The 26,700-nt window shown below is 42.3% G+C and overlaps 2 protein-coding genes across 4 annotated transcripts in view; both read left to right on the top strand.

Moving 5' to 3' along the window:
- Positions 1 to 11: 11 nt before the first annotated feature.
- On the top strand, positions 12 to 3,626 carry LOC112553258. The gene is made up of 6 exons (XM_025220361.1): positions 12 to 227; positions 701 to 877; positions 1,391 to 1,507; positions 1,833 to 1,914; positions 2,386 to 2,559; positions 3,094 to 3,626. Exons 2-6 carry the CDS (start codon positions 716 to 718, stop codon positions 3,189 to 3,191), a joined length of 633 nt encoding a protein of 210 aa, XP_025076146.1. The 5' UTR covers positions 12 to 227; positions 701 to 715; the 3' UTR covers positions 3,192 to 3,626.
- Positions 3,627 to 6,474: 2,848 nt separating this feature from the next.
- Positions 6,475 to 26,700, top strand: part of LOC112564131 (ankyrin repeat and fibronectin type-III domain-containing protein 1-like) — a 128,416-nt gene continuing 108,190 nt past the window's right edge. The window contains exons 1-3 of one of the 3 annotated variants that reach the window (XM_025238740.1): positions 6,475 to 7,164; positions 8,275 to 8,765; positions 9,755 to 9,889. In XM_025238740.1, coding sequence (XP_025094525.1) covers positions 8,665 to 8,765; positions 9,755 to 9,889 — 236 coding nt within the window. In that variant the 5' untranslated portion in view covers positions 6,475 to 7,164; positions 8,275 to 8,664. Of the gene's footprint in view, positions 7,165 to 8,274; positions 8,766 to 9,754; positions 9,890 to 20,120; positions 20,975 to 26,700 lie in introns of those variants that run through there. The other 2 variants (XM_025238749.1, XM_025238758.1) reach the window with 2 other exon arrangements.

Genomic DNA, 26,700 nt, shown 5'->3' with positions numbered 1-26,700 from the left:
AAACGTGCAGCTAGATGTCACATGTAGTAGCAGATGTTCAAACAACACGAGGTCATTCAGTTTACACTAGGACAGTGCCAGACGATCGATAAGAAAGACAGTCGTTGATAAGCGGAAAAATAAAAACCACTCTTGACGTGTAGAAAGTAAAGGCCCGGCACATCGTCCATCACAACCGCACCACGACAAGCTCTTTCTCGTGCCTCCCTCGCGCCTGTTCTTACGAAGTAGGTGTCAATCTGTTTATGTTCCAAGTTATACGTGTCATTAGCTTATTATATATCATTAGATAGAATAAAACAGGTCATCATCATTGTCAACATTTTTGTGTTATAATCATTATTATTTGGTGATGTACTTAGCCTAGTGTAGTCCGGCATGTTACATTTAAAAAATTAAGGGTAGTCGGTCAAAAAGAAAGAAGAAATTAATTAAAGTACATATTGTAGTAGTTAATTTGCAGCATGTTTCACGAAGCGTTTATAATTATACGTTAGGGAGTGAAGTATAAATCATGGATAGGGTCATTTCTTCTACCAGGTCGGGAAAAGCGAGTTCAGGCATAGGTCACCCACTTCAAGCTCAAGCATTCTCTAGACACACAGAATGAAGGGCTAGCAAACTATGATCGTTAAGTTTTCCTGTACTTTAAGCGTTCATCAAACACTATGGACCATTGAGCCCTTCATCGTGTTTTCAGACGACTGTTGTGAGAATGAAAGCAATGACCGGACTGATGGCTGCGCTCCACATGCTCCTGTTGACGCAGACCACTGTGAACGGTGCTCACGATGGAGATGGGCCTCGACCGTGTTGCTTCCCGGCATCCTTTCAGGCAACCGTTGCCGACCTCCGGAGCGTGTCAACAACAGATATTGTCTGTTTGCTTTTATTTTATCTTATTTATTTTACACGTTCTCTTTTCTATTATTCTCTTTGTAAGCACAATGAGCTTCCTCCCATCCATCCTCGTCGGGGAGGGAGAGGTATGCGTGCCATAACTCATCACCATTATCATAATCCTCAATATTATCACTATATTTTCTCCTGCAAAATCCAAGCCACCAATAATCTGTCAGGAATGAATTATAAAACATAGATTGTTTCTTTCATTTTACGTCCTAAGCATTGTCACCCTTTCACCTTGTTTCTCTCATTCCTTTTTTTTAATCTTACCAATCCAGCTAGTCGATATGCGAGAAAGGTAATTGCTTCTAACAGATCACCAACTTTAACACCTTGATTGTAATTATTCTTACTACTCCTCTAACCCTATTAAATGCCATCTCCTTTTAAGGACCTGGTTTTATTTTTGCTTAGAAAATGTTCTTGTTTCCTTTATGTGTGTATCCAAGATGTACATGCGCTCATTTGTACACTGTGTGATTAGCGTCTGTTTGAAGTGTACCGCGACTGGGATAAACGATTGCAAGTTCAGAAAATTATGAGCTTTGCTGCCCCTGGGCTGGTAGCGCCGACAACCACTGTCATAATGGATTTCAAAAATGTAAGTAAGAACTGTTGCTGTCTTGTAGTTTTTCGGACTTTTGTTGATAGAACTGATGTCAGTGGTTTCATCCGGGCTCTCTTGTACTACCCCCCCTCTCTCTCTCTGTGTCCAGGGAGGGGGAGGGAGAGGGAGAGGGAGAGAGAATTATAGGGACTTGATCAAGTGTATTTAATGTCTACTTAGAGCGCGTGCTCATGTTCCTTCGTGTATGATTGGACGTTTATGTAAATAATTTTGATCTCACTTTCAATTGTAGGGAAAAATATTCAAGCAGTAAACAATTTTCATTTCTTGAACTGAAAATTATTCGTGTTACGAGCAGATGACTCAGTATGTGATAGCTTCAAACGGAGACTGTCAAAGCCGACCTCTGGACTACGCTATGCTCGAGCCCTGCATGCCAGGTGCAGTGTATACATGTGTGTGTGTGTTTGTGCTTTTGCAATAACTTCAGGCAATGCTGCTTTTCTGCTGTGAGAAAGAAATATTGACATTGTTTACACGCTTGTCTTTCAAACTAGATAGTAGTAAATGTAAAACTAAAAGAACAAAGCATAACACCCAAAGGGAAATTTCCAAATTCACGCAAACCTTACAAACTGACTTTCCTGCTAACAATTGAAAAATCACTTCCACTTAGCGGATAAGCGAGAAAATGTAAACAGGTATTACATACATTAACACAGAGAAAGACTCGGAGTCTGTTCTGTTCATAACTGCGTGTGAAGAGGAGGGTCAGGTCAATAAATCCACCATCAGACTACGGAGTGGATTCGGGAAACTCTTTTACCTCTGGCTTCATGTTGCCTTCAGCAAATTCTACTACAGACACGCAGTCTGTGTGCTAGGTGAACATCAGTCTTGTATTTCCTCAGAAAACGCCAAGTACCTGGGAAAGACCTACGTGGGATTCGGCTCGCACGCCGCTGACTTCGAGGGTTGGTCATTCACCCGTGCTGACCAGGGCAGAAATATCGCCATGACAGTTGCTGTCACCCCAGGTGACTGTGTGCCTGTGATGGAGACCATCACCGGCTATTTAGGGCAAGGTACGACATGCATTGTTTCCAGCATGATAGTACTTAGCGTAATGATAATAATTGTTTTGTCAGTTATGAGTACAGGGTGTTCACATTCTGCTGTTGTTGTTTTCTTGTTTTTTTTTTGTTTTTTTTTGCCATTATCTAATGCATTTTTCTGGTAAGAGCTGTAAGTCAATGGAACATCATTTCGATGTCATAAACATTGAGATAACAAAATTAACTGTAGGTTGTTTGAGAGGTAAACAGTCAAAGCTTGATCATCACTCATCACATATAGCACAGATACCTTCTAGCAATATGTTGGGATGGAGTGAGAGTAGAAGACCATGATGGAGGAAGTCATTAATTTTGGTGACGTCAACATATATCTTCTGTTTGTAATGACTCTGTAATCAATATATCTGATGTTACTATGACAACCACCTAATTTCACTGCGTTGTCGGTAGTTACAGAGAAATGAGTGTAGGTGCTACTGTTCTTAGCCCAGCCCCCTGTGTGGTGTATTTTTCATGGGTCACATTTGTGTCTTGTGTTCACAGGTCAGATAGACACCTTGGTGATGTTCACAGCATTCAAAGCTCTGAAAGACCGCTCTGTGTTCAACATACCACCTAACTGTTTCAGCGAAATGATGTGACATGCAGCCCTAGTATAGTAGACACCCGTATACATTGAGTGTGAGAGACCCGGGGCGAACAAGAAATAAAACTTGTTTTCGTTATTAATTATTAATAAAACAATTGTTTCATTATTAAAATACAAGGTTGTCGTGAAATACCTTGTAAGATGTTCCACTTAACATCCTGTATGCTAGTGGCAACACACGGTCGGTGTGTACGGGTGTTAGTGCAATACAGAGTCATGGAGGCAAGATGCTTGTCAAACCCGATTCACTAAGAATCCGACACTAGCATCCTTTAGGATGATTGTGTTGATTGCATAAAATGTGCTCTCGTTTAGCACCTCACATTTGTTACTTTTGGTTTGTCTCGCACTACCCTGCTTTCATTTGCTTATTGTCCTCTCGTTTCTTGTATCGTCGTAAACGCAATAAAAGCAAAAGACGAGGAAAGGAGAATTCCGCAGGATTCCTTATGATAAAGTTGTTTGTATGCACACCTTTGAGCTTGTGTTCGTGTGCGTGCCTGCCTGCGTGTGTGAGTGAATGAATAATATTATTGCTAGTCAAAAGGACTGCACATGCAGTAAACGTAAAGCGCGCGCGCACACACACACACAGGTTACAGTCCTTATTGAACAGTCTGAATTATATTTTATTTGAGAGTCAGAATGCCCTTTGATCTTTGAGTAGCATTATTGATTGGCAACATGTTGGGGAGGCAGAGCAAAATTTCATTTCATTGCACTGCTATAAACCCGGCTTTTTTTTTTTAAAGCAGGGGAAAAACGAATAAAACACAAGACATGAAATAGGATAAACAATACAGAAATAGAATACATTGTTACACATAATTCATACACTTGGTAAATGAACGAAATATATATATTTATGTAGCATACACACATGTTCTTGTTCGATATGACAAATATGAATTGCGTTCAGATCCTCATTACAAAATTAAGCGAACTGGGCTCTCTGAACTTTCATTACACTCGCGCTAAAGTGACCGAGTGAATAATTATCTCCAAATTTACGAAAGATTAAGAGTTTATTAGATATGAAAACTCTTAAATCACCGAAGACATTTTTTGACATAATTTTAGAAAATTGGCTGCAACATATGTTGGGTGCTAGTGGTCTTCACTACCTCGTGTTTGCTCGTCAGCCTAGGAATCTGTTGGTTGAAATAAATAAATAAATAAATAAATAAATAAATAAATAAATAAATAAATAAATTAGAAATAAAGCAGTAAAGTCCTTTAAAAGTTTGGTGGGGGTTAGATGGCATCCGTTTGGTGGCAGTCAAGTGTGATTTGAACCGTCGCATTCATACCTGAGCGGATGAACATCGCAGGAACATGCCGAGACTGGAACAAGATTGAAGTGGAAGTGATGGCGCCCAGACAACTCACCTAGAGAAGGAGAATACAGGTGTATATATATATGTCTAGGACTGAGCTGAATTGACTGGAGATAAGGTCGGTCGGGACGATATTTAACTTTGGCGTGCCCATAGCAGAGAGCTGACGAGAAGGCTTGGCTGTGAGAAGGGATCAGGGCCTAGTATTTTCTAGAAAAGACATGCGCAACCTTTGGTAAAATCCCCTTTTTTTCTGTTCGTTCTCTTCAGGTTCTCAGATTCGTGCCCAAACTTGTTAGGATTTGTTCGTGCTTGCATGAGTGTCTGCGAACTATCTTAGATGTTGGAGTGGCATATGTGTGTATGTGTGTGTGATAGAGCGTACGAACAGGTATCTTTGTGAATATACATGTGCGTACAAATTGTATACTTTTTCTGTCAAGGTGTACTTTTTCTATCATTTGATGACCATTTGAAGAATTTATATTTGTCTGTCCCGCCCTCTCTGTCTCTGCGTGCTCTCTTCGTCGTAACTGCATTGTGTCTGTTAATGAGTCCCGCTCTCGGCGCACTCGAGACTGATAAGGGTAGACCTTTACTTCGACATCACTTAAGGTTAATTCCGTGTGAAATCCATCGTAGATGGTTTGCGTGCTTGTTCACACAATAAAACAGGACAAATATCACAGCAGCCTGACAATCCCGCAATGTGGGCGCTTTGTTAACAAGGTAGGAGTGAGGCGGCTGAGTGGCCTTTTTTATTTCTCCTCATGACTTTTCACCCGTACTCCCTTCCTTTTTATCTTGCGCAAGTCGAGGCAACCAGCCGAGAGAAAGACATCGAGATGTCGGGAGCCAGATGTCGCCGGCATGATCAAACACGCCGGCCCACGCTCCTGAGGCTGGGAAGAGGGGTGGGAAGGGGATACATGATTGTTGAGGTGCACTCCATGCTAGTGTGCAGCACCTCGGTAGCTGCTGCTGCTGCAGAGATAAGGTAGGATGTGCAAATTGTTGGACTGAACACGAAAATAAGAGTTTCCTGTCTCAGTGTATCAGACATGCTAAAGAGGTACACCCGAGATTGCTTTTTATGGAGGGAGAGAGGAAGGGGAGAAGAGAAAAAATATTTTAGGATATATAAACAGCGATAATTTTTATCTCAGTCTGCTTTTGTAGGCACGCACTGTACACGCATCTTGTGCTCGTTGTCGAATGAAATCTTTAAAAAATAGTCATAACCTCTACTCGTGTAGAAGCAAAGGTATTCAGTCAGTCAGTATTCAGGGTAGGACCAAACACTACTGAAAAGAGTGTCACTGAGACTGACACTTTAGATAACCAATATTGATCAATCAGTGTTTGATCGATGTCTGTTCAATGACATGTTTTCACTATATCAGCCATCGAAATTTGCTACTGTCATATCCATTGGCTACAAAGATTCTGTTACTCGCCTTACGAAGGAGAAAAAAATATATATGAACCAAAGCCAGGAGGTAGTGATGAGGATTAGACGGTTATGGATTCGGATCACACATCGAAGCTCAACGACTTCATCTGTTCACAAGTATTTTCAAAGAATATTGACATACTGGCGTTTCGCCTTAACTACTTTTTTTCAATGCCAACGAGTTTATTTTTAATATCTATATATAATACTAACCAAATATTACTGATTCATCAAAGTCTCAGTGGAATATTTTCAAAGCTGTCTCATTGGCTGTGGCCTTTCGGGATTTGAAAAGTTGCGATTTGTCAGTAAATATTAAAACATATTTTTTTTTGTAATAAACTAATGACTCCATTTTGATTTTAACTTTCCAGCGGCTTTTAACTGCAGTTTGCCTGTCTTGGTTTACCTTTAAGCAGTATACAGACCCAGAAATGGCTCACTTTTTTCTAAAAGAGAGAAATCACTTATGCTGGTAAATATAATCAGTGTCAAGCTTTTGTATATATAAACGACATTAGGCCACAGTGTCGGACCAGCGCGCTTTCACTGACGAGAAGAAAAGGAAGGTCAGGTGAGAAAGACAAAGCTAAGCAGTTTGACACTTCTCCAGCAAGGATTCCTTTCCACCGGCGAGTGTTTGCCTTCGACTTAAGCCACACAGTTCGCACAAACTTCACTTGCTTCGCGGTTTGTCGTCAAACATGCACCTGGGCCAGGTAAGACGTGCCGGCTGGTCCTCGGCGACACAGACTTCGCCAAGGTCCCGCACGCGAGGAGCGTGCTGTGTGGTGGGAGGACACCCGATGGCGACGTCTGGCCTTCCACGGTTTCCTTCGCGAGTCGGCAAAGTAGTGGGTGAGGTGGTGGAGGCAGACAGCTTCTTATGTTTGGAGAAGAAGTGTGGGAAGAAGTAGGTGTGAAGTATGAATTTTTGCTGGTGATGTCCTGAGCTTTGATTGCATCTTCCACCAATCAGGAGTTTTGAGAACACAATGAAGCGTGACAGTGTAGAGTCTACCAATGCATGCTGAGGTGTCACAGTCTCTTGTGTCAAGGTGTTATAACGGACTTTGTACAAAGGTTCATTGATGTATGCAGGGTATTGCAGTTCACGTCGCGCCATCTGTCGCCAGCTTTCGGCGGATGTACAACAAGCTGCACGCTGCAAACTGGTTTGTGGTTTGATTATTGCAGATACTTTAAACCGATAGGTGTGATGATAGTGATGACGAGTTTCTACTTGTTTCGATGACGATGATGATGTGATGACGACGACGATGACAATGACGAGAACGGAGTAGATTGTGGGATGGATAAAAGACACGAAGAATGATCAAGGATGACAGATAATAGACAGTAATTAGTGATAACTAATGGAATGAAAATGTAGAAATCTTTTTCAGTGTTTTTTTCTTTTTCCCGAGGCCTTGTGTGTTATTTACACTCTGTGTATGCAGGGCGCTGATCATCACGAGTCTCAGTTGTCTCGAGGCGCAGGGATGGAAAGAATTGACTGTCAAGGGTCTGATTTATCGGGGAATTTTGCATATTCATGTCTTGCACAACAGTTTCCTCGCACAATGCTCTTTCCAACATTGACATTTTGAACCGAGGTTACTTTTGGCACAAACAGTGTTACTAGTGTATCAGCAATTGTTACAGGCACGGGAAGATGATAGGGATAGCACTTATACTTACCCCCTAAAGGAGAAAGATTAGACTACTTCAATGCAAAAGGCAGCTAGATGAAAAAGGAAAGGAAACAAAACAAAAATGCACAAGTTCATATTTCACAATAAGATTTGATGAATGCAATGGTTGCACACAAGTAGATTGATAAATAGATGGGCTTGTTGCTCTGCTCCACATTTCATCAACTAGTCAGTCACCTGTACTTGAGGCCCTGCATCTTTAGCGGATATATATCTCCCTGAAAATCTAATTGAACATTTTCAGCCCAAATACAATATTTACTGCAGTGCATATTTTATATTTTCATTTAATGTCCTTTTGAGTGTAAAAAGACTACAGAATAAAGAAATAAAAGAAAATAACAGAGACTTACATTTCATTTTTTTTAATATCTTCAATCACGATCATTATTTTGGAATCAATATTGACCAGAATTTTTTTTACAGTAACCTGATTTTATTATTTAAATGTCACACATCATTTATTTGCCTGGCATAAATGAAAGAGTCAAAGACGTGTCCAGCAATATTTGTGTGTGTGTGTTGTTTAGAGACGTACCAGAAGATTAATTTGTTTTCTTCCTTTTTCAGCATCGACATCTGCTTTGTCTCTGAAGTCAACGACAAGGAAACCTCTATAAAAACACAACGTGAGTTCCCCCTGTGACAAGTGTCCAGCTGACCACAAAGTAGAAAATACAGAGACTGCGACCAGTCGTGATGTGAAAGAACCGCTGACCACAAAGGACTTTGCTCGCCGTTGAGAAGAAGCTTCGTCCTTTGGCCTCCAGCTATGCTGACTGTGCTAACTCCAGTCCAGATGAGGACGGAGACGACGGAGACGACGGAAATCTTTGCTGGTTATGAACTGTGCAAACTTGTCGACCTCTCCTTGCTGGCCAGTCAGGTGGGGTCAGTGACTAACCTCATTACAGAATCCATCTCATCGCTTCACCTGTGATTGCTAGTGATTATACTGTGATGCCTGTTGGAATGGGTTACTGTGGACCCGCCTCGAACAATACTTTCGACTCTGTTCTCGTGAGCGCAGAACGGGATTTTCCACACTTGGCGGGATATGAGTAAGTAAGACTCTGCTTTAAACAATTCACAATCCACAACTGTGTTTACTTACTCTCCCTCCATAAAGTTTGCCTGATATGGCTAAGCAGTAGATTAATGAAGCCAGCAGTGGCGGTATCGTAGCTGCATACATTCCTTTTTAACTCTTTGTCCTTTTGTACATATAAGACATCTAGGGATTTCTTCATCATTTATACCACAACCGGGAATCTTAAGATCTTGGACATCACGCTCAAAGACACGTGAGTGGTGTTCAAGACCTGTCACGCGCAGCCATTGTATGCGGATACTAGCGCGCTATAAAACTACATCATCATCATCATTATTTAAATGACCTTTACCCCTTTTGTACAAGTCTGCAGGGCCGCCGAGAGCCAGCCCGGGCCCCGGGACAGACGACCTCTCCGGGCCCCTTGTACTTGTAATCGTAAATTATTTTCCCAGTATATAATGCATTGTTTACAATTCGAAAGAAGAAAAAAAAATCCACTGACCAAGGCCGGGCCCCCATGAGAGCCGCGGGCCCGGGTACACCAGACCCCCTTGTCCCCCCCTCTCGTCAGGCCTGCAAGTCTGACGTGTGCCAAACAGTCGTAAATTAACGGTGGTGGGACCACCAGACGCAACTGAAGAACAAAAGTGCTCGTCCAGTTAGTCGGAGAAGAGGGACAAATGTGAGCGAAGCATCTTCTTAGCACGTTAACTACCCATCATCCGTAGCTTCTAGATGTGCGCTATTTTACAATGCCACATGGGCTCTGATTTTAAATCGGTTGCTGCTCTCTTATTTAGTAAACTTACACACGTGTGAATATAAAGAAAGGATGGACCTTCATTTAATAAATATATAGGTCCGTGGATCCAAGAGAAAGACCTTCATTATTTCTCTCCTGTGGACAGAACGATACGTCAGGACAGAGTTCTGGTTTCTACATGTAACATTTATCTGATCACAGACAAAAACGATTCAGCAAGTGTTATTTCTTAGATTGCAGACGGAGACGGTTGGTGAACCAGAGCTCTACTGCTTCGAAGATTTCGAGGCTGCAGAAGCTGAGGAAGATAACTGCGCTCACTTGCCTTCATCTTCGCTGAACGTAGTTGACAGCATTGCCTCCCTTGGGTTAGTACCTGCCGGCTCTCGATATTTGATGTGCATTATCTTCTTTCTTTCGTAGTGTGTTTCTTCGCAATCCTTTCGCTGTCTTTATCCTTTATTACCTTTCATCACCAGCAGGACATCACGTGAGAAACGCACGGCGGGAAAGAGTGTTTGTGTGTGGAGGAGAGGAGGGAGGAGGGAAGGGGTGTTGTCTACTGAATACGAAAAGTATACCCAGCAACTCGTTGTATTCTTCCTGTGTCCAGCACCTCTTTTCTGTCTCGATAGATTTTTTGGTAATTGTAAAGTCTGGCTGCTGCAGAAGGTTAAATAAAAATTTAGTTAAGCATTGCATTTTATTTAAAGACTTCTCCCTGTAGTCGAATCTATGGCTTGCAAAATAAGCGAGGACCAAGATTTATTTTTGTATCCGATGTAATTAGAAGACAAAGCGATGCCAGAAAACGGATAGAAAGAACTTTTCAGGTCCCATCAGTTCTTTCTGTTGTTTGTTGCCGTGTGGCCTATTTGATCCGGTTTGAACGCCATGATTTACTTTCTGAATGGTTTTCTTAGTCTTCTGGGAGACTAAATTCTGTTTGGCTTCGGCAGACCTCGTCCTAAATAATGGATGGCGTCGGCAAAAGAACACAAAGCTGATTGATCAGAAGCTAATGATTAAGGAACATGTCTGGGGTGGAGCTGGTATCAGCATCAAGTGGACAGCAAAGTCGATTGCAGGCAATTTTCGGCTGTGGAGTGCTCTCCCCACTCTTTGATTGTATTCCACAGGGGCTGAAGAATTACTGCAGCAGCCGCTGTTATATAAATTAATACTAATAATAGCTTACAGTCTGGATACAGAGACATGTACCGTTGTCGCCAATGCTGAAATCTTATAGAGTGAGGAACCTTGAGATGTAGTGGGTTGCAACAGCACGATATCATACAAATAGTGGATGATTAATGGCGTCAACCTTTTTAACGGATCACTGGGGAGCACGTCTGCTTTAGTTCTTATTTCGTGATGTCTTGAGGCATTTTTTTTTATCGTAGATCTAGGTCGTCGTCTGTCTGCCAAAGACACAAGTAACTCCAAAACCAACCAACCAACCAACCAACCAGCCAACCAACCAACCAACCAACCAAAAAAAAAAAAAACAACCAAACAACCAACCAAAAAAATAAACCAACCAACCAAAAAAATAAACCAACCAACCAAAAAATCCAACCAACCAAAAAAAAACAACCAACCAAAAAAAAAAATCCAACCAACCAAAAAAAAAAAACCAACAACAACCAACCAAAAAAGAAAACTCCAACCGACCAACCAACCAAAGAACCGAAAAATTCACCCACCCACGAAAGAAATAAAACACCCCCCTCTACCCCCAAAAGAAAACACACAGGCCCCCATTCTTCGCTTCTATTTTTTAAAATGAAGGTTGAAACGTCACAAACATGGTCTAGATACAACCATACAGCTACTGTTTCTCTAATAACAGATACACTTGAGTATCGCAAAGCACACATCTTAAAAGTGTATCTGTGACACACTTCTTTCATCAATTCTTGTCTAATATTGAATGTTTCAGTCAGCTAGTGCAGCCCGTCAGCAACAACAAAGTTGAAAAAAAAATGAGTGAAGAAACTAATACTATCATTTCTTATGCTCGAATCGACTGATGTATAGATGGCACTCCTGGTGTAACACATTTTACTTAGGCCGTCATCCCCGTTTTCCAGCGCAGGCAGACACGGTATTGGGTTTCTTGTTCAGATGGTTTACGCTGGGGTCGGCTCTGTCAAGATGCCTCTTGGACCCAGACGGACCCTGCGGAGACGTTATTGACTTCCGTTCTATAGGAACTGACACTTGCCAACCCCTCTGTGAAATTAAAACTCTTCTTTGACTTACTTATGAGGAGCTCCTGCAAGAATTCAGCCTTTCTTACCATCGTCAAGGTTATCATAACAAAATCGCCTCTTGTCGCTCAGATGATGCAAAGAAAATGGATACCAAATCCTCAGTCAAATGAGACAGACTGCTGCAAGTCCTTTGAGGGCGATTTCCCTTTGAAAATAGAAAAAGTTTGTTTTAGTTCCTGTAATGTCTCGGTTTCCTGTCCTTTATCATACTATCTATCTATGAAATCTTCTATGAGATATTGTTTGTAGGTGAAGACACATCTTGGCTAATAAATTGAAAATAAGTCATAGTCCGTATTGCTTCTAGCACAAGACTTTGTCAAAGCCTTTGACTAACCAACAAAAACTGTCGGGTGGATAGAGCACAGGCAGATTGCGGTACGTTGTGACAGCCACCCGTCCACGGTCTCTCTCAAATGTCAGCGTAGTATGGGAGCAGCGACGCCTGGCGGAGGTCTGGTCCTTAGAGCTGCTTCAGACCTTTCTACAGACACAAGATTGATCGCCAGCATCGTTCACAAGCATAAGCGCTGGTTAAGTCCCACAGAGAACCCGGCTTAAAGATAACAGTGTGGTCACACTGTCTCTGTAGCTGGGCCGATTAACCGCTTTCTTTGCAAATTGAAAACTAAGCAGTAGTTTGATTACTTGCACGCACGCACACACAGACACAGGCATGCACACACACACACACACACACACACAGGCATGCGCGCACACACACACACACAGGCATGCAAGCACGCACACATACAGACATGCACACAAGGACTCAACACTCATTATAAATAAATATACGCACAGGTGGCCAGAAAAATAATCACGGTGTTTGGTGGACATCAATAAAAGCAATAAAAGCTCAGGGTGGTTAATCGCAGGCTCGTGTAACTGTAACACTATAACTTAATTGTAGGTTCATGTAGCTTGATTATAGGGTTCTTCTAGTTGTGACACCCTATCCTGACTACAGGGTGGACGTTGTACAAATAGCGGACGGCACGACAGTAACCATGAAGAAGGTTACAACGACCGCAATGATGGCGATGATAGACGATAGGATGCTGATGAAGAAGCTCACCATCACTGCACCCAGCACCCGCAGGAAGTCAAAGGACCGAGAGGCTCTCGAGGGAAACTGCTTGCACTGGAGGCTGGGAATCAATGCGCTCCTCCTGCTCTGGGAGAAAACCCAGGCATCACACATTTCCTTCCTGATTCGATTTCTGGCAGTACAAGAGCACGCCGCAGAAATTAAAGGCATTCTCCTTACTTACCTGTCACCAGAAGCGCATTTCGCCTCAACAGCTTCGATTTTCTATGTTCATTTGTCCCATTGTGCCCTTTCGTTCTGTGATCATTTGTCTCTTGTAGGTTTAGCATTTTTTTGTTTTGTTTTCACGAACGTTAGAAGCTTTCTTTCTCTCGAGATAATGTGACCGGAGTAGATATCGCAATGGTTTATGATGTGCATCCGTAAAACTGTTGGAGAAGTCAAGTTTGCAGGGATTTTTTTTCCCTTAGCAAAGATTTCTGGGTAAAATATAAAATGAGCTGGGGTGAATACAAGTGAGGAGTGGATTAAATACAGCAAACAGTACGACTGATCTTTTGTCTCATTATTGTCAGTTACATGGTAAACTTTTTACTTTCTCTGCACTTTCGACACAAGTGTTCTGGAAGGTCTGGTTTATTTCCCTTTCTGTTTATCTCCATCTTCCCGACTTTATTCTGCCCTCGGTGCCTGACTTGCTTGTCTTTGACTGGCCAATTTGTCGAGACTTAACGACAACCTTTAGCGGCTTTGGCAAGTCTACGGTCTGGTGCTCTCAGTTCTTGTCAAGACTGGCTGCAGGTCTCAACTCGTCCAGTCTGCTGGACCTCAGAGCAGTTTGGTGAGGAGATGGAGTGTAACTTACTTAAAGACCCTCATCTCATTCATCTCATCTTTCATCTCTCACGGATGGGTTTTTTGAGGCAAGTGATGAATTTCTCGCCTTGAAGCTGCTACGGTGATTCTCTCTTTTTAAAAGCACAGCCAAATGAGGTTTTATTGATGCATGAGACCTGCTAAATAAAAAGGATAATAAAAATATATAGAAATCGTGCTGATACATTGTTCATTATTGTGCATACAGTTTTTTTTTAATTTTTAATTGTTTAAATCTGTTATCAAAAGAATAAAGATAATAGAAGATGCAAACTGAAGATGCTCCCTGCACTTTTTCCCTGATGCTACCACTTTGGTGATGTTGACGATGAAGACAATGACGATGACGTAGCAATAACTAGAAAAACCTTTCGTTTAGTATCCTTGCCTGCATACTTGCAGTATATATCTGTGGTCGTATTTTGTTGGTTTTTTTTTTTCTGAAAAAAATTCCATCTTCAATAAGCAAATTGTCTGCAGACAGCACACCACAAGAATTGGCCATTTCTGAGGAAAAGCCATTGGCCCCGAGCTGTGAAGAATGGCGACCTCCCCCATCGTGGATGTAAAGGAATGTATTTTTTACGACAATGACCCTGTTTCCGCCAAGCCGTCCATGGCAGCTGGGGACTGTTGGCTTCACAAACATTCGTCAGCCTCCAGGGAGCAAGGGGTTAAGGCCAGCGCTCATTACCAAGCTTTTGTCCGCTTTCCAGTCGCAGACTCCTCGTGGCCCACTGACAAAATCACGTTCGCGGGGACGTAACGGGGTGGTAGCACGTGCTTCAAGTATGCACCTGTCATGGAGGACACGTGATTGGGGTCACGTGATCTCCAGTTTTCCAAACAAAACTGTTAAAGGTGTGACGTTTCAAGTACTAAAAGTGTGCGTGTTTTTCTGTATCGAAGTGCGCTTGTCATCAATTGTAACCATAGCTACAGTGTAAGTGTGGAGCGTCCTCATGCACCCGAACATGAGACAAAACTTGGTTTGTGAGAGTCGGCGACAACTGAACATCACTCACGAGAGAGCAGAGGTGATGATTTATAAACAACATTAATCTAATGAATGAACGAACACATGAATAAAATAATGACCGCACAAAGACCGCGACAGCAGCAGAGATACATTTGTTTTCTTGGTCCAACCTGCTGTTATCGGTGTTTTTGTTTTTGTTTGTTTTTTCGTAAAAGAAAACAGCCGTCTGTTACTCGCAACATGTCTAGTTTTTACCAGTGATTAAAGGATTGTGTAACGTGAAGTCTAGACAATATACACAAACAGTGTTGTCGGGTTTCTAGATATTTCTGATTTGTGTTCAGAGACTGCGCACAAACGTCCGGTGTCAACAGGTCGATACCTGCTCGGTCCCTGTCACCGACGGGTGCGTGGAAACATCGAGATTTATGTCCGCCAGGTCCTGCGTGCCTTCAAACTGTGCTAACGCGATACTAGCGAACTCAATATACAGACGCGTTTATTTTTCCTTTCCTTCCTTTTTTTTTCTTTCGTTCATTTTTTTTATTTATGTCATTTTCTTTCATCTTTTTCTTTCTTTCTCTTGGTGCCTGCTTATGTGATAATAATAAGTGGTTTGGTATATTTTACGGTCTGTGTGTGTAAGAGTGAGTGTGTGAGTGAGTGAGTGAGAGAATGAGAATTCCGGAGAAAAGGCGATGAGCGTCAGGGTAGAACTTCCGCCGTTTACGTCTCTGGGATGCTAGTGCAAAGTTATCGATTGGAACTGGCATTGAACGGTGCATGTTGCCTGCTCCGGGGTTAAAGGTCACTGCCTGGAAGTCGTCAGATTATCTGTAAGGACGCCACACATCTCATGATGTCACGGTACAGATGTCAGGTTTCTTCCTAATGTCACTTCATGGAAGCCATTTCTCTTGGTAAGTATCGCTGTGTGGACATCACGAGTGTTCATGATGCCACAAACGTGGATAACAGGTCTTTGAAATGATGTCATTAGGTCACGGCGTGATGTTACTACGTGGAGATCACGTCTCTGTGTGATGAAACTAAGTGATTATCAGGCATGATGCCACTACATGGCTGTCATGTCTCGTCATGCCCTCGACGTCACTACATTGTCAGGTTTCTTTCTGACGTCAATGCATGACTTCTTATGACGTCACTGCACGGCTGTCTGGTCTCCTTGTGATGTCCCAGCATGTCTGTTGGTTCTCGTTGTGACGTCACTGCACAGATGTCGGGTCTCTCAGTGACGTCACTGCATAGATAGATGTCGGGTCTCTTCCCACCGTCTAAGTAACGGCTTAATATCGTGTCTCTTCGTGATGTCGCGTGGTCATAAATCGTGCGCTATAATTTCATACAGTAATTTTTCTGACAATGGGTCTGCTGGTTTCTAGAAACAACATTCCTCATCAGAGCTCGTGATGACTTTGATAATACCGTCTGGCTCATTTTCTGACCTGTCCCCGTTTAAAATGTGTGAGTAAAATACAGCACCATAACTGGCACGTGCGTCACGGCGGTAAATGAACGCATTGATCTATTGGTTTGTTCGGGCGTGCAAACAGACGGATAACGCCGAGTACATCCCCTTACCCGAGGAAAATAAACTTAGTCCAGACAAAGCCTCCAGAGTACAGGTCTGTCCTGGTCCAGCAGGAAGGATGGACAATCAAGTCGACAATCAGGTCGATGTTGTGCGAGGTGGAAGTCCCCCTTCCTTTTGCTCAACCGTCTGCGGAGTGTAATGGGCTATTAAGAGACGGCGGAAGGATTTTCCTTGATCTACACCTGAAGAGAAGGTGCCGACCAACGACAGCCCACAAAAGTCAAGGCCTGGATTTATCTGAAAAAGAAGTCCTTCGTCTGCAAAGAGTGAACGGCAATGGCCGACGGGAGATTCACACATTTGATCATATTAGGCACCTGGGACTCGGGTGGAGACAGAAGTCTCAGGGTATTGAGCAAGGCAATGACAGCCTTCAATTGCCACACACAACCTCGGCAAGTATCGATCACCAAGAAGCAGAAGGTGACACCCAGTGTCCTTGACATGTGTGACAAGAGATTTGTGGACGACGAAAAGTGCGAAAAGAGGGGAAGAGGTGTGACATGGAACGAAACAGGGAAATGATGACATTATCATCGGACAGAAATTGAAAAAAAAACCATTAGAAACTGGAATTATGTTTGTAACCTACAATAAATTCAATTCCAGAAGCAACTAATTTTATCATCTGACGATCTTGTGGATTTTGTACACTTGTCAAAGTGCAACTTCATGTTATGTATTTTCAAATATTCGTCTAATTGGTTAACAACATTATCTCGATGATTTTTATTCACGCAAAACCTAACACACAACAGGGAAAATGCATCTTCGCTTAAATCTCAGGAAAGGTTCTTATAATTAACAGAAATCAATGCAGATTGATAGTTGGAAGTTAACAAGAAAGGTCTGTCGGTTTTATTTTTGAGAGAATGAGGACCAGCTCTGGCAGAAGCCGGAGGTAGTCATTAACCTCCCTGCAGGAGATCAAGCTGAGTTGTCACAGTCAGGAAATAAATTATTGCCTACATTCGCCAGGTAGGAAAGAAAAGATCAGACTAATTTTTCTTCTTTACAACGACTGGATCCGACATCTTGCACATCTACACTGGTAGCGGTCATTGTCCTCTCTTCTTGTCTTTCCAGACATCCAGTAAATTCAAGGTCTCCATGATGTACATTCTGTTTTCTACAAACAAGCTTCTTCAACACACCATTATATTTTTAGTTAGGGTGGAATTCTTTGAATTGTTTTTAGTGTTAGTCTGACGCTGGTCTGTCGGGAGTTTTCCTTCACCACAACTCTGGGAGAAGAAGGAGAAAGATAAACACATCTGCACGCTGTGACACGTTCCGGAGACCAAAGCTGCCATGGAGGTTGTTTATTGTTACAGACTTCAGCACCTTGCTGTAGTGAGGCCGTGGTGGTGAGACAAGAAGCCAATAAACAAGACTGTATCGATCTTGGAAAGCTGCTGAAATTTTTGCTTTTTCAGCCAAACACCTAATTCTTATGTCCACAAGAGGTAAGGTTGTGTGTGTGTTGTCTGTGTGTTTATTTTTGGTGAGAAGGAATGGAAGCAAGGAAAGGTCACGGACTTTTTAGCCAAGAACAAGCTCCGCACTCCTTCCTTCTCGCAAGACCTCTCTGACACACTCAAGGAAAAGAATGACCGACGTTTGACGAGGGGTTGTAGTCATGTAGCGAGGGTAAGTCGTTGTCCTGGGGGAAATATGGTAAAACATACGGGTATCAAGGGCTAGCACCTTATTTCCGATCTCCGGCCAGGCAATTATACTTCCTACCTTGAAATGGGACAGAAAATTTTAGCCAAGCAGAGGGCACGGAAATTATTTTATGACATGCAAATTTTCCAAATCTGACCTCGGCGCGAGGCACAGTGTTGTTTTAATTTTTAAAATTAATAGGGCAAGAAAAGTCAACTAATCAAAGCACGAACATACACAGCTTAGAAAACAGGAAATTAAGCAAAATGATAAAGGTTTCTGTTTATATATATATAAAGACTTTTATATACACTCACACACCAACCCCAAACACAAACCCTAACCCAAACCTACCCCTAGCACCAACGCTGACCCCAAACTATCGCGATCCCTAACTCAAGCCTAACCCTAACACTAATCCAATTATCAAAATCTTAAAAACTAATACTAATGTATGCAATAGCTAGGGAACTAAAAAGAAATATCTCGAGAACAAAACAAAAAAAGTGTTGGGGAAAAAAATAAAGAGAGAAAGAAAAAAATAAAAGCTTAAAAGCGGGGGAAAAACACATAACAAGAATCGAAAAAGCATCTTCTCTACAGAATAATCTTCTCCATTGCCACTGAACTACAGCAGGTTCACCGAAGGTCAGACAAAGTTATCTATTTCATTGTATGCTCTTCCCCCCTCATAAAAAGATCTACTAGCTATAAAGGGGTGGCAAAGATTCCCTGGGGTAATATCCGCATAGTCTGGGCCATCGCATTATAACTTCGACAAGACTATTTTCTTTAAGTTCCCGATTTTGCCCTGGGAATACAACTTACTCTTCATGGCCATGGCCCCAGGGTGAAAGGGACGTCTGAATGTTTGACCTCTGAACCTGTGACTTACCTTTGCACTCAGCACCTGCACACTGGCCTCGTGGACTGCGTGTCCCGCCGACGAGCATGGGTGCACCTAGTGCGACCCTTAAAGACCTACCAGAGCGCATGATTTTTTTCTGATTTCCATCCACCACCATCCACGTTTTTGAGAAACAAACTTTTAAAAATCAAAATAAGGAAGAGGTCTAAACTTTTCTGATATTAGCCATGCATATGGATATGTTTAGGCTGTCAAGGTAATAGCTAATGAGAGAGCTAGGAAAATATGTCGATTAGGCATCCATGGATATTAATGACCTCACGTGTTGACCTGTTTATATGAAAAGTATTATTTTTAGCGTTTATGTCGAGGAAGAATTCACTTACAGATTTAGAGAAATATTAACTTTCACTAAAACCAGTTATTTGATGAAAAAAATACTATGGTCTTGTTGAAATGAAAAAAAAAAACCTTCGTCAATCCACAGACAAGCAGGAGAACGCAAATCTGTTGAGAAGTTACAAATCAGACAGCGGCCATCACACCTGCTGTCTTCAATTCTCGTCTCCACCTTTGCTGCCTCAGCAAAAACTCGGCGTCTGCGAGGCCAAGACTTGGTCTCTGTTTTCATCATTTGACAATTCTGACGATGCTGTATCTGAGACAAGAGTCCGTTGACCCTAGAAGAAAAGAGAATTTTATTTCTGGAAGCTTTGACGGAGCGGATGGCTTGATAAGACAGCCAGTGCCAACAACAGTCCAGTATGAGGCTTCAGTCCCTCCATGTTAACAAAGACAGGGTGGGTTTGTTTCCTCGGCTCTTCCGCACTTTGGCACCAAACCTTCAGAAATTACACACTTGTATACTCGTGAACCGTTGTACTGGTTCATTTCTTGAATCATCGGATAGTAAGAAAAAAAAATAAATAAAAAATCCACAGACTCAGATGACAGTGTGTTTCTCTCCCTTCTTTTGCGATTCGAAATTCCTGGAAGTTGTGTTCGGCTCAGGGCGACCTGAAAACAAATTGGATGACTGGAGGAAGGGCAATCATTTTTATTTTATTGTAGAAGCTGAATTTTCTTTCCGTGACTGGAATTAAAAATATATCGACAGCCAGCAGCAGCAGCAGCAGCAGCAGCAACCGTCTGGCTTTACGCTACGCTACGCCGTTTCGGCGCTGGCTGAGGCGGCGCCACCGTCGGACCCAAGCAGAGAAGCGCTGCCGTAGCGTGGCCGCCGTAACAGCAGCAGCAGCAGCAGCAGCAGCAACAACAGCAGCAGTGGCACTACCACCAACACCACCGGCCGCGTGCTGGGGCTCGTTGCATGCTCGCCGTCGCGAAGACGTCTGCGGCAGAGTTGCTGTGGTGATGCGTGGAGAAACAACCTGTCCGATCTTGTACACACTTCCCAGACATTGACGATGCGGCCTGTAGATGTCGCCACTGGTACTCAGCCTCCTGGTGGTGAAAACCCATGAATCTGATGCCTTGATTAAAGGCGGAATTTTTGCGAGATGAAGCATTTCGTGTCTTCTGGTTCACCCCTATGACGAAGCTTTTAGTTTTTGTCAAACTTTGCGAGGGATTTAAACCCGCGGCTCTTTGATTATTAATTGATTGCACTGAGTGATCTTCTTGGTTGTGGAGCAGTGAGCCCAGATGATTAAGAATTTTTTAGAAGAGATGGTGTTTGGAAACATTGCGGCCCACAAGTGAGAAGTGAGAAGTCTGGAAGTTATGCCGAAAAGTGTTCCAGGCAGACTCTTAGGAGGACTTCGTCGGCACAAAAACTGTTTTGACCAAACATTTGTAAACAAATACAACGGACCCACTACAAAATATTTACAGCAAATTACTGCTGTGCCACTTTGTGAATGTCTTCCACAGTCAGCTGTCACCGGCAGCAGGGTTGTTCTGGAAGCTCCCATCAGTCTTCGAATTCATTAGAATACTTCTAGGTGAATGTCATCGCAAGTTGGTCAGACCATTATGAGTTTGCTCTGGCAGCGGCTGTACCTCAAGTGGAAGGAATCGCAGTGTGATGCGGCGCGGAAGAAAGCGGGGGAGGCGGCCGTCAACTTCTTTGGCCGCATCAACATCAAGAAAAGAAAGTGGTGAGTCATCTGCCCTTTCTTCACTCCCCCCTACTCCTCTCACCCTTACAGTCTCGGTAGTTGGCGACTTCAAAGACTGTGTATAAATTGATAAAATAAATACAACGATCGTTGAAATGACAGACGTAGAGCTAAGATATATTTAAACACTTTAATCCACACCGCTTTCAAGACTTAAACAAATTTATTTAATTAGCGAAGTAATTTACTAATAACACACAGAGACATACAAACATTACAAACACATTCGTTTGGACAGGTGTACATGATTGTTTGTTCATCACCTTCTACCTGCTGAGGGATCTCATCCATATTTTTTCTCTGATTCTGTTCTAAGGCAGGTGCCGAGAAGTGATTGAAGTTGTGTGAATTGTCTCTTATTATTCGAATTTTTTTTTTAATCGGGACAAATACAGACGTTAGTTGGAATAAGTTTGTCTGTTTTACGAGAGGATCGCATAAAACTTTGTCAAAGTTGGTCTGAAGTTTGTCTGGAAGAGAACGGATCTTATCATATCATGGAAGTGTAGAGACTGTTGTACTCGTCCAGCTTGAAACTGCTTCCAACCTCTGCTTCCTTCCTCGTGTTTGTTTGATAGCAAAGCATGAAAACAAAATTATATAAGGATACATTTTGTTTAGATAGCTCTTGCAAATACCTTTTACATGTTTGTGTAGGTGCTTATAATAACAATTCATACCGATTCACAGTCAAGTTAACACACTTGTTCATCTCCAAGAGAACACGCCTGGTATTACGCTTCTGAAAAGGTCAACGCGTTTTACAAGCACGAGACTTTGACCTTTTAGATAAAGTCAGTCCAAGGGGAGCTTCAAGAGATTCAATGACACCGGCCAAGAAGAACTGGGAGATGGGGTTCATTCAAAAGCACGGGTAGGGAGCATATAATCTTATCTCTTTTAAAACACTTTTAGTTTTCTTAATATCAGTAATATTTCTTGACATAAATATTTAACTATACATTTGTTGTTAGATAACTGAATGTTCTGTTACAACGTGATAAGTCTTGTTGACAGCTTGTGTTTCAGTCTATCTTTGAAAGTTGTAACAGCAAAAGCTTTTGAAAGACCATTAACACTTAATCTTGGCATAATGGGATTTACCTCCGTTTTTCGGATTTTAACCTCTAACCTTTCCTCTTACATCATCTGTATCATGGTCAAGACAATCTCCACTTTGCCGGGAGCCCAGAATTGTCGTTACAGTGTTGACAGCATCACTATGGGGATCCACGATAGCTCAGAGGCGCAGCTGCAGCTCTCAGTATCAGGTGACCTGACAGGGTTCTTCGGTGCAGTTTGCTTTTTGCTAATCGTGATGGTGATGCTGACCTACGCGGGATCCTATAAAAATTCTGCTCTTTATTTCACCAAGGCCTACACCCCATGGCCCAAGATAATGTGGCGCAACTTAACAATAAGATCCTCTGTCTACACCTGTCTAGTTCCCTAATAATGAGAGGCTTTGTGCCCCTCTTTACTGAAATGCTCTGTAAAGGCAAATCTTAATAACGAGATGTTGTCAACACTTTTGCTGAAGTCTACTGTCTCTACTTATCTCACCCGCTTCTAGGTAAGCATTGTCATTCAAAGGCAGACTAAAGTCTGAGATGGACAACAGCATCAAATACGAGAAAAGATACCACTGATGGCACACACCTTAGGCATAACGCCTTCAACCGATTGGCTATCCCATCATTAAATATTCCGAGCCATTTTGCCATGTATTTATGCAGCTACTCCATAATTCAATGTATTTGTTGCTAAGCAACCACCGGTGATGAAGACGAGCTCGCTGGCTTGTATGATAAATGATAGCGGTCATCATGCGGGATTCTTTGATTAAAGTTGCTCCACTGGACAGTGACAGCCTCGGAGATGTAGCAGAGGTTGCTTTTAGCCAGCTCTTGCATGGTAATCACCAGAACACCGCCTTCATAAATCAATATAAATTTAATCGTAACGGTACCGGATAAAATCGATGTGCTGTGTGGCGTGAGTTAACGAGCCTTTTTTTGGTTTGTTTTTGCTTTAGGGTTACATTCTTATTGAAGAAGAAGAAATGAAATTATGACAGCAAGGCTGTCTGGTAAAACAACAGCCTTGAATAAATAATGTATTGGCAAAATTTCCTGGAAGGCGTTAAAAGCCCTTTAAGGAGCAAATATTTATACCGGTTAGGGTAGAAAAAAAAGACACCCCTTCATCCTTGTTAACCGTTGACATGAATATGGGCTGCTCGATAACAAAATCGATAAAGAGAGAGAAAAATGAAGTAAAGAAGAATGACGACATCAAGAAAAGCGATGACAAGAATACGAAGAACAAGACCGACATCAATAACAGCAACTACAACTGATGTAGAAGTGAGTGTTCGGAAGTGGACTGGTACACTGACCCTGACACGATTGAGTCATGACACTAGTTTTTACTCTGTGTGTGGCGACACAGTTGAGCTCTTGTCTCCCTGGCAACATAAGTGGGGCTGTTCTGATAGCTATTTGTCCGGCACATGGCCCTCGGCATCAGCATGGTGAATCGTTGATGACCTGACCACAACGTCGTCTCGGTCTGGCAATGAACGCCAGTCGCTGCATCAAAGTCCACAAAGCATCTCAAATTAGTTTTGTGAATAAAAATTATTTAATTTAGAAACTAAACCAACATTGGGTCTCTTTATTAAATGACTCGGCGACCTGAGCACCGTTTTTGGTTGTTTCTGAGGATGTGAAGATGAAGACATGTAGGTATCCTTTATTGTTAGTAAGGTGCCATCTATACAAAATGTGGCTTTTCTTGCCTAGTTTTTGTTTTGCACATAATGAAACACCATTTCCGCAAAATAATGAATCAGGTATTGTTTTACCAAGGTATCTTCTCAGCACCGTGTCGTGTCCTACTCTAGGAACGGAATTAAAAAAACTCTCCATCTTATAGGAGGAAGATTTACAGATATCAGCACTTTGTCGGCATCGTGCCTTCTAAGTATTCGTTTCTTATTTTCTTCTCTGATTGTGTCTGGTAGACCATAGTTATGGCTTCACAGCAACCGCCATCAGCCACTTTCCTGCTCCGCCACCACTTTCCCTTTCTTGCTGATTGCATCTGAATCATTTACACAGTTGCCTTGGCACGATCAGGGGTTTTTTTTCTCCTTACAAGAAGCTCAGGTCTTTGTTGTTTTAGAGAAAAGATAGAAGACAAAAAAGAACACGCTAAGGGCTATTGGCGATAAAGAAGCATTTCTTTTCCTGGCCTTGTAAGAACTAAGCAGATGAAGTATATGTTTTGTAAAAGCTATAAGTAAGATGGGTAACATCGATGGTGGAAGCAGCTTGGTGTAGATAAATAAGCATTGATGTCATTTAATTTGTAAGAGCCAATGACTTGTATTTTTTTACGTGCTGAATAGGTGAGAACATAAAATTTGAGGCTAAGACTAAGTACTGAGAGTCAGTTTGTTAAGAAGATTTCAGCTTTACGAAGAATGTGGCAGGTAACAAGGAAACAAGCACGAAATGGACCACCGACTAAATTCTGAGATTTATGAGAGAAAGATATCGGAGGGTTGAAAAAGTACAATCCAGCGACTTCATTGAAATACAAGGAGGCGGAAACACACACGTTTATTGCATTTTCCCCGAGTTAACTTCTAGAACGAGACCAAAATACACATTCATTTCCCATTTAATTATCAACATTAAAAAGCAGCAGACGATGCAAACTGTCGTGTTGATGGAGGTACAAAAGTTCAAGCTTTATGGTCAATTGTGATTTTAGTTTATTGGCTCTTAATTAATCAAAGGAAGTGGTGATCGAGGACAATTTCCAAAAAGAAGAAATAAAACTAATGCAAAGTATTATTGATTTTTAAGAATTTATCGCGGTTTCGGATATTAACTGTGAAATGGTTCGCCGAGACCTGATGACAGAGAAGCTAAGAGTTGGTCTCGGCAGACAGCCAGCAATTCAGAGACACGTCCGTGGTAAAATAAATCCCATAGTAGAGGAGTTTATAAATAATAAGAGCATTTAAGAGAATTTTCTTCAGTCTCTAAACCATGCCAGCAACAAAAGTTACATCATGGTATCCTCAGCCTCTAAACAAAGTTATTGTCAAACTGACACAACGACAGTCACAGTGCAGGAGACACATCACGTGTGCTGGGTTGTCCTAGCGACCAAGTATCGTCTTGGCCAAGATGTAGTTGATCTGTTACTACTTAAGCCTGAAGCAAAATACGAACTCCTGAACTTGGTTATGGTTGATGAGTGAAGGAGGGATCTGGCGCTAACTTTCCATTTTCTCACTGACTCGTTGGCGTGTACCTCCTGCCAGAGATGAAGTTGTGACTGAGGCTGGAGGGCTGCCGCGATCGAAACTAAAGATACTGGCACCCGCCAATCGCTTGTAGGTCCATTATGTCTTCGACAGGATGTGCACCCCTCGCCAAAGGTCGTGGCCGGATAGCCGGGTGGTGTCATCTTTGTGAACCGTCGGCGGGGTGGCTAGAACTGGGTAGGGGAGCCCCTCACTTAGCCAACCTGGCGTACGTCCAGCCAGCTGAGGTTACACGACAACAGGGTGGAGGGTGTTTGGGTAGAGGAAAGAAACGAAGTTTGAAAAGGAAGATTGCTTAGTGGGATGAGATGATGCTTATTTTGGTGATGGTAATGATGAGAGATGGTGATGATGATTTCTATTCTGGTGTCTGATGATAGCTGGGCTGGTGATAATTCGTGAGTAGTTTTTGATGAATGCTGGGCTGGTGGTCATTTCTTGACTGGTTTCTGATGATGGTTGGGTTGGTAAAGGGAGGTAATGACAACGGCTCGGGTCCGAGCCAGAAATTGCCTCGTCAGTCATGGCTATGTTTCAGGGGAGGGGAGGTGTTTATTTTAGAGTGGGTGGAGTTCAGCTCTCACATTTATAGAACCAATAGCCCATCTGTGGTACTAAAGGCGCAGAATTATTGTAGTTTATGATGCCAAAATCGTAGGAAGTTGGAAATCTGGCAGCCAGAAGAAAAGCAAAGGCAATAGAACAATGCATCAGTTTGCGTTTTGATTTTTAATAAAATTCCAGTCATGTCCTTTGGAGTGTTACTGTAACCATTTGAGGACATTTTTCGTTAATTTTATTATGATTTGTTCTCCTACAAACTCCATTTCACATTCCGAGCAATGAGACGAGGACTATGGGAATGCCTAAAGGAAAAAACATCAAGAGAGAGAGATGGATGAAGGTTAGGATGAAGAGGATGGGATCCGTGACCTCACACTCTGTGCCATCGGGACCTTACATTTATTCTGCTTTACTTGATATTCTGCGAATGTGAAATGCTTCAAAAAGAGAAGAGGGGGGAAGATAAAAATGGTAGGTCCTTTGGGCGAAATTGATCTTTCAAAGGACAAAGCGAACTGGTTTTGCATTTACATTGTTCCTGTCTTTCCACGTGATCGATCTTGAAGAACGGCTACTGTGGGTAAGGGAAAGGTAACTCAAGCACTCCATGCGCGCCACACGCAGTTGTCTTTATTTCAAATCTGATAATTCACGTCTTCATCCAATCATCAGTCACGTGGGCAAGGGTGGGAATTTGCTTAAAGTCATCCCGAATTTCTGTCTGGATGGGGTGGATATTTAGGGAAAGGACTGACTCTTGCAGTGAGAAAGCACCAAACACTATAATACAAAATACCAA

This window comes from Pomacea canaliculata, linkage group LG1 (assembly GCF_003073045.1).
Source record: "Pomacea canaliculata isolate SZHN2017 linkage group LG1, ASM307304v1, whole genome shotgun sequence".
In the NCBI taxonomy this organism is placed as follows: domain Eukaryota; kingdom Metazoa; phylum Mollusca; class Gastropoda; order Architaenioglossa; family Ampullariidae; genus Pomacea; species Pomacea canaliculata.
This window is presented reverse-complemented; position numbering and strand designations above follow the sequence as displayed.

Bases quoted from the DNA above. Each gene is read 5' to 3' on its own strand.
- LOC112553258 (XM_025220361.1), top strand. From the start codon at position 716: ATGAAAGCAATGACCGGACTGATGGCTGCGCTCCACATGCTCCTGTTG. The intron at 878-1,390 runs GTCTGTTTGCTT...CTGTGTGATTAG, and splicing joins GCGTGTCAACAACAGATATT to CGTCTGTTTGAAGTGTACCG. The intron at 2,560-3,093 runs GTACGACATGCA...TTGTGTTCACAG, and splicing joins CACCGGCTATTTAGGGCAAG to GTCAGATAGACACCTTGGTG.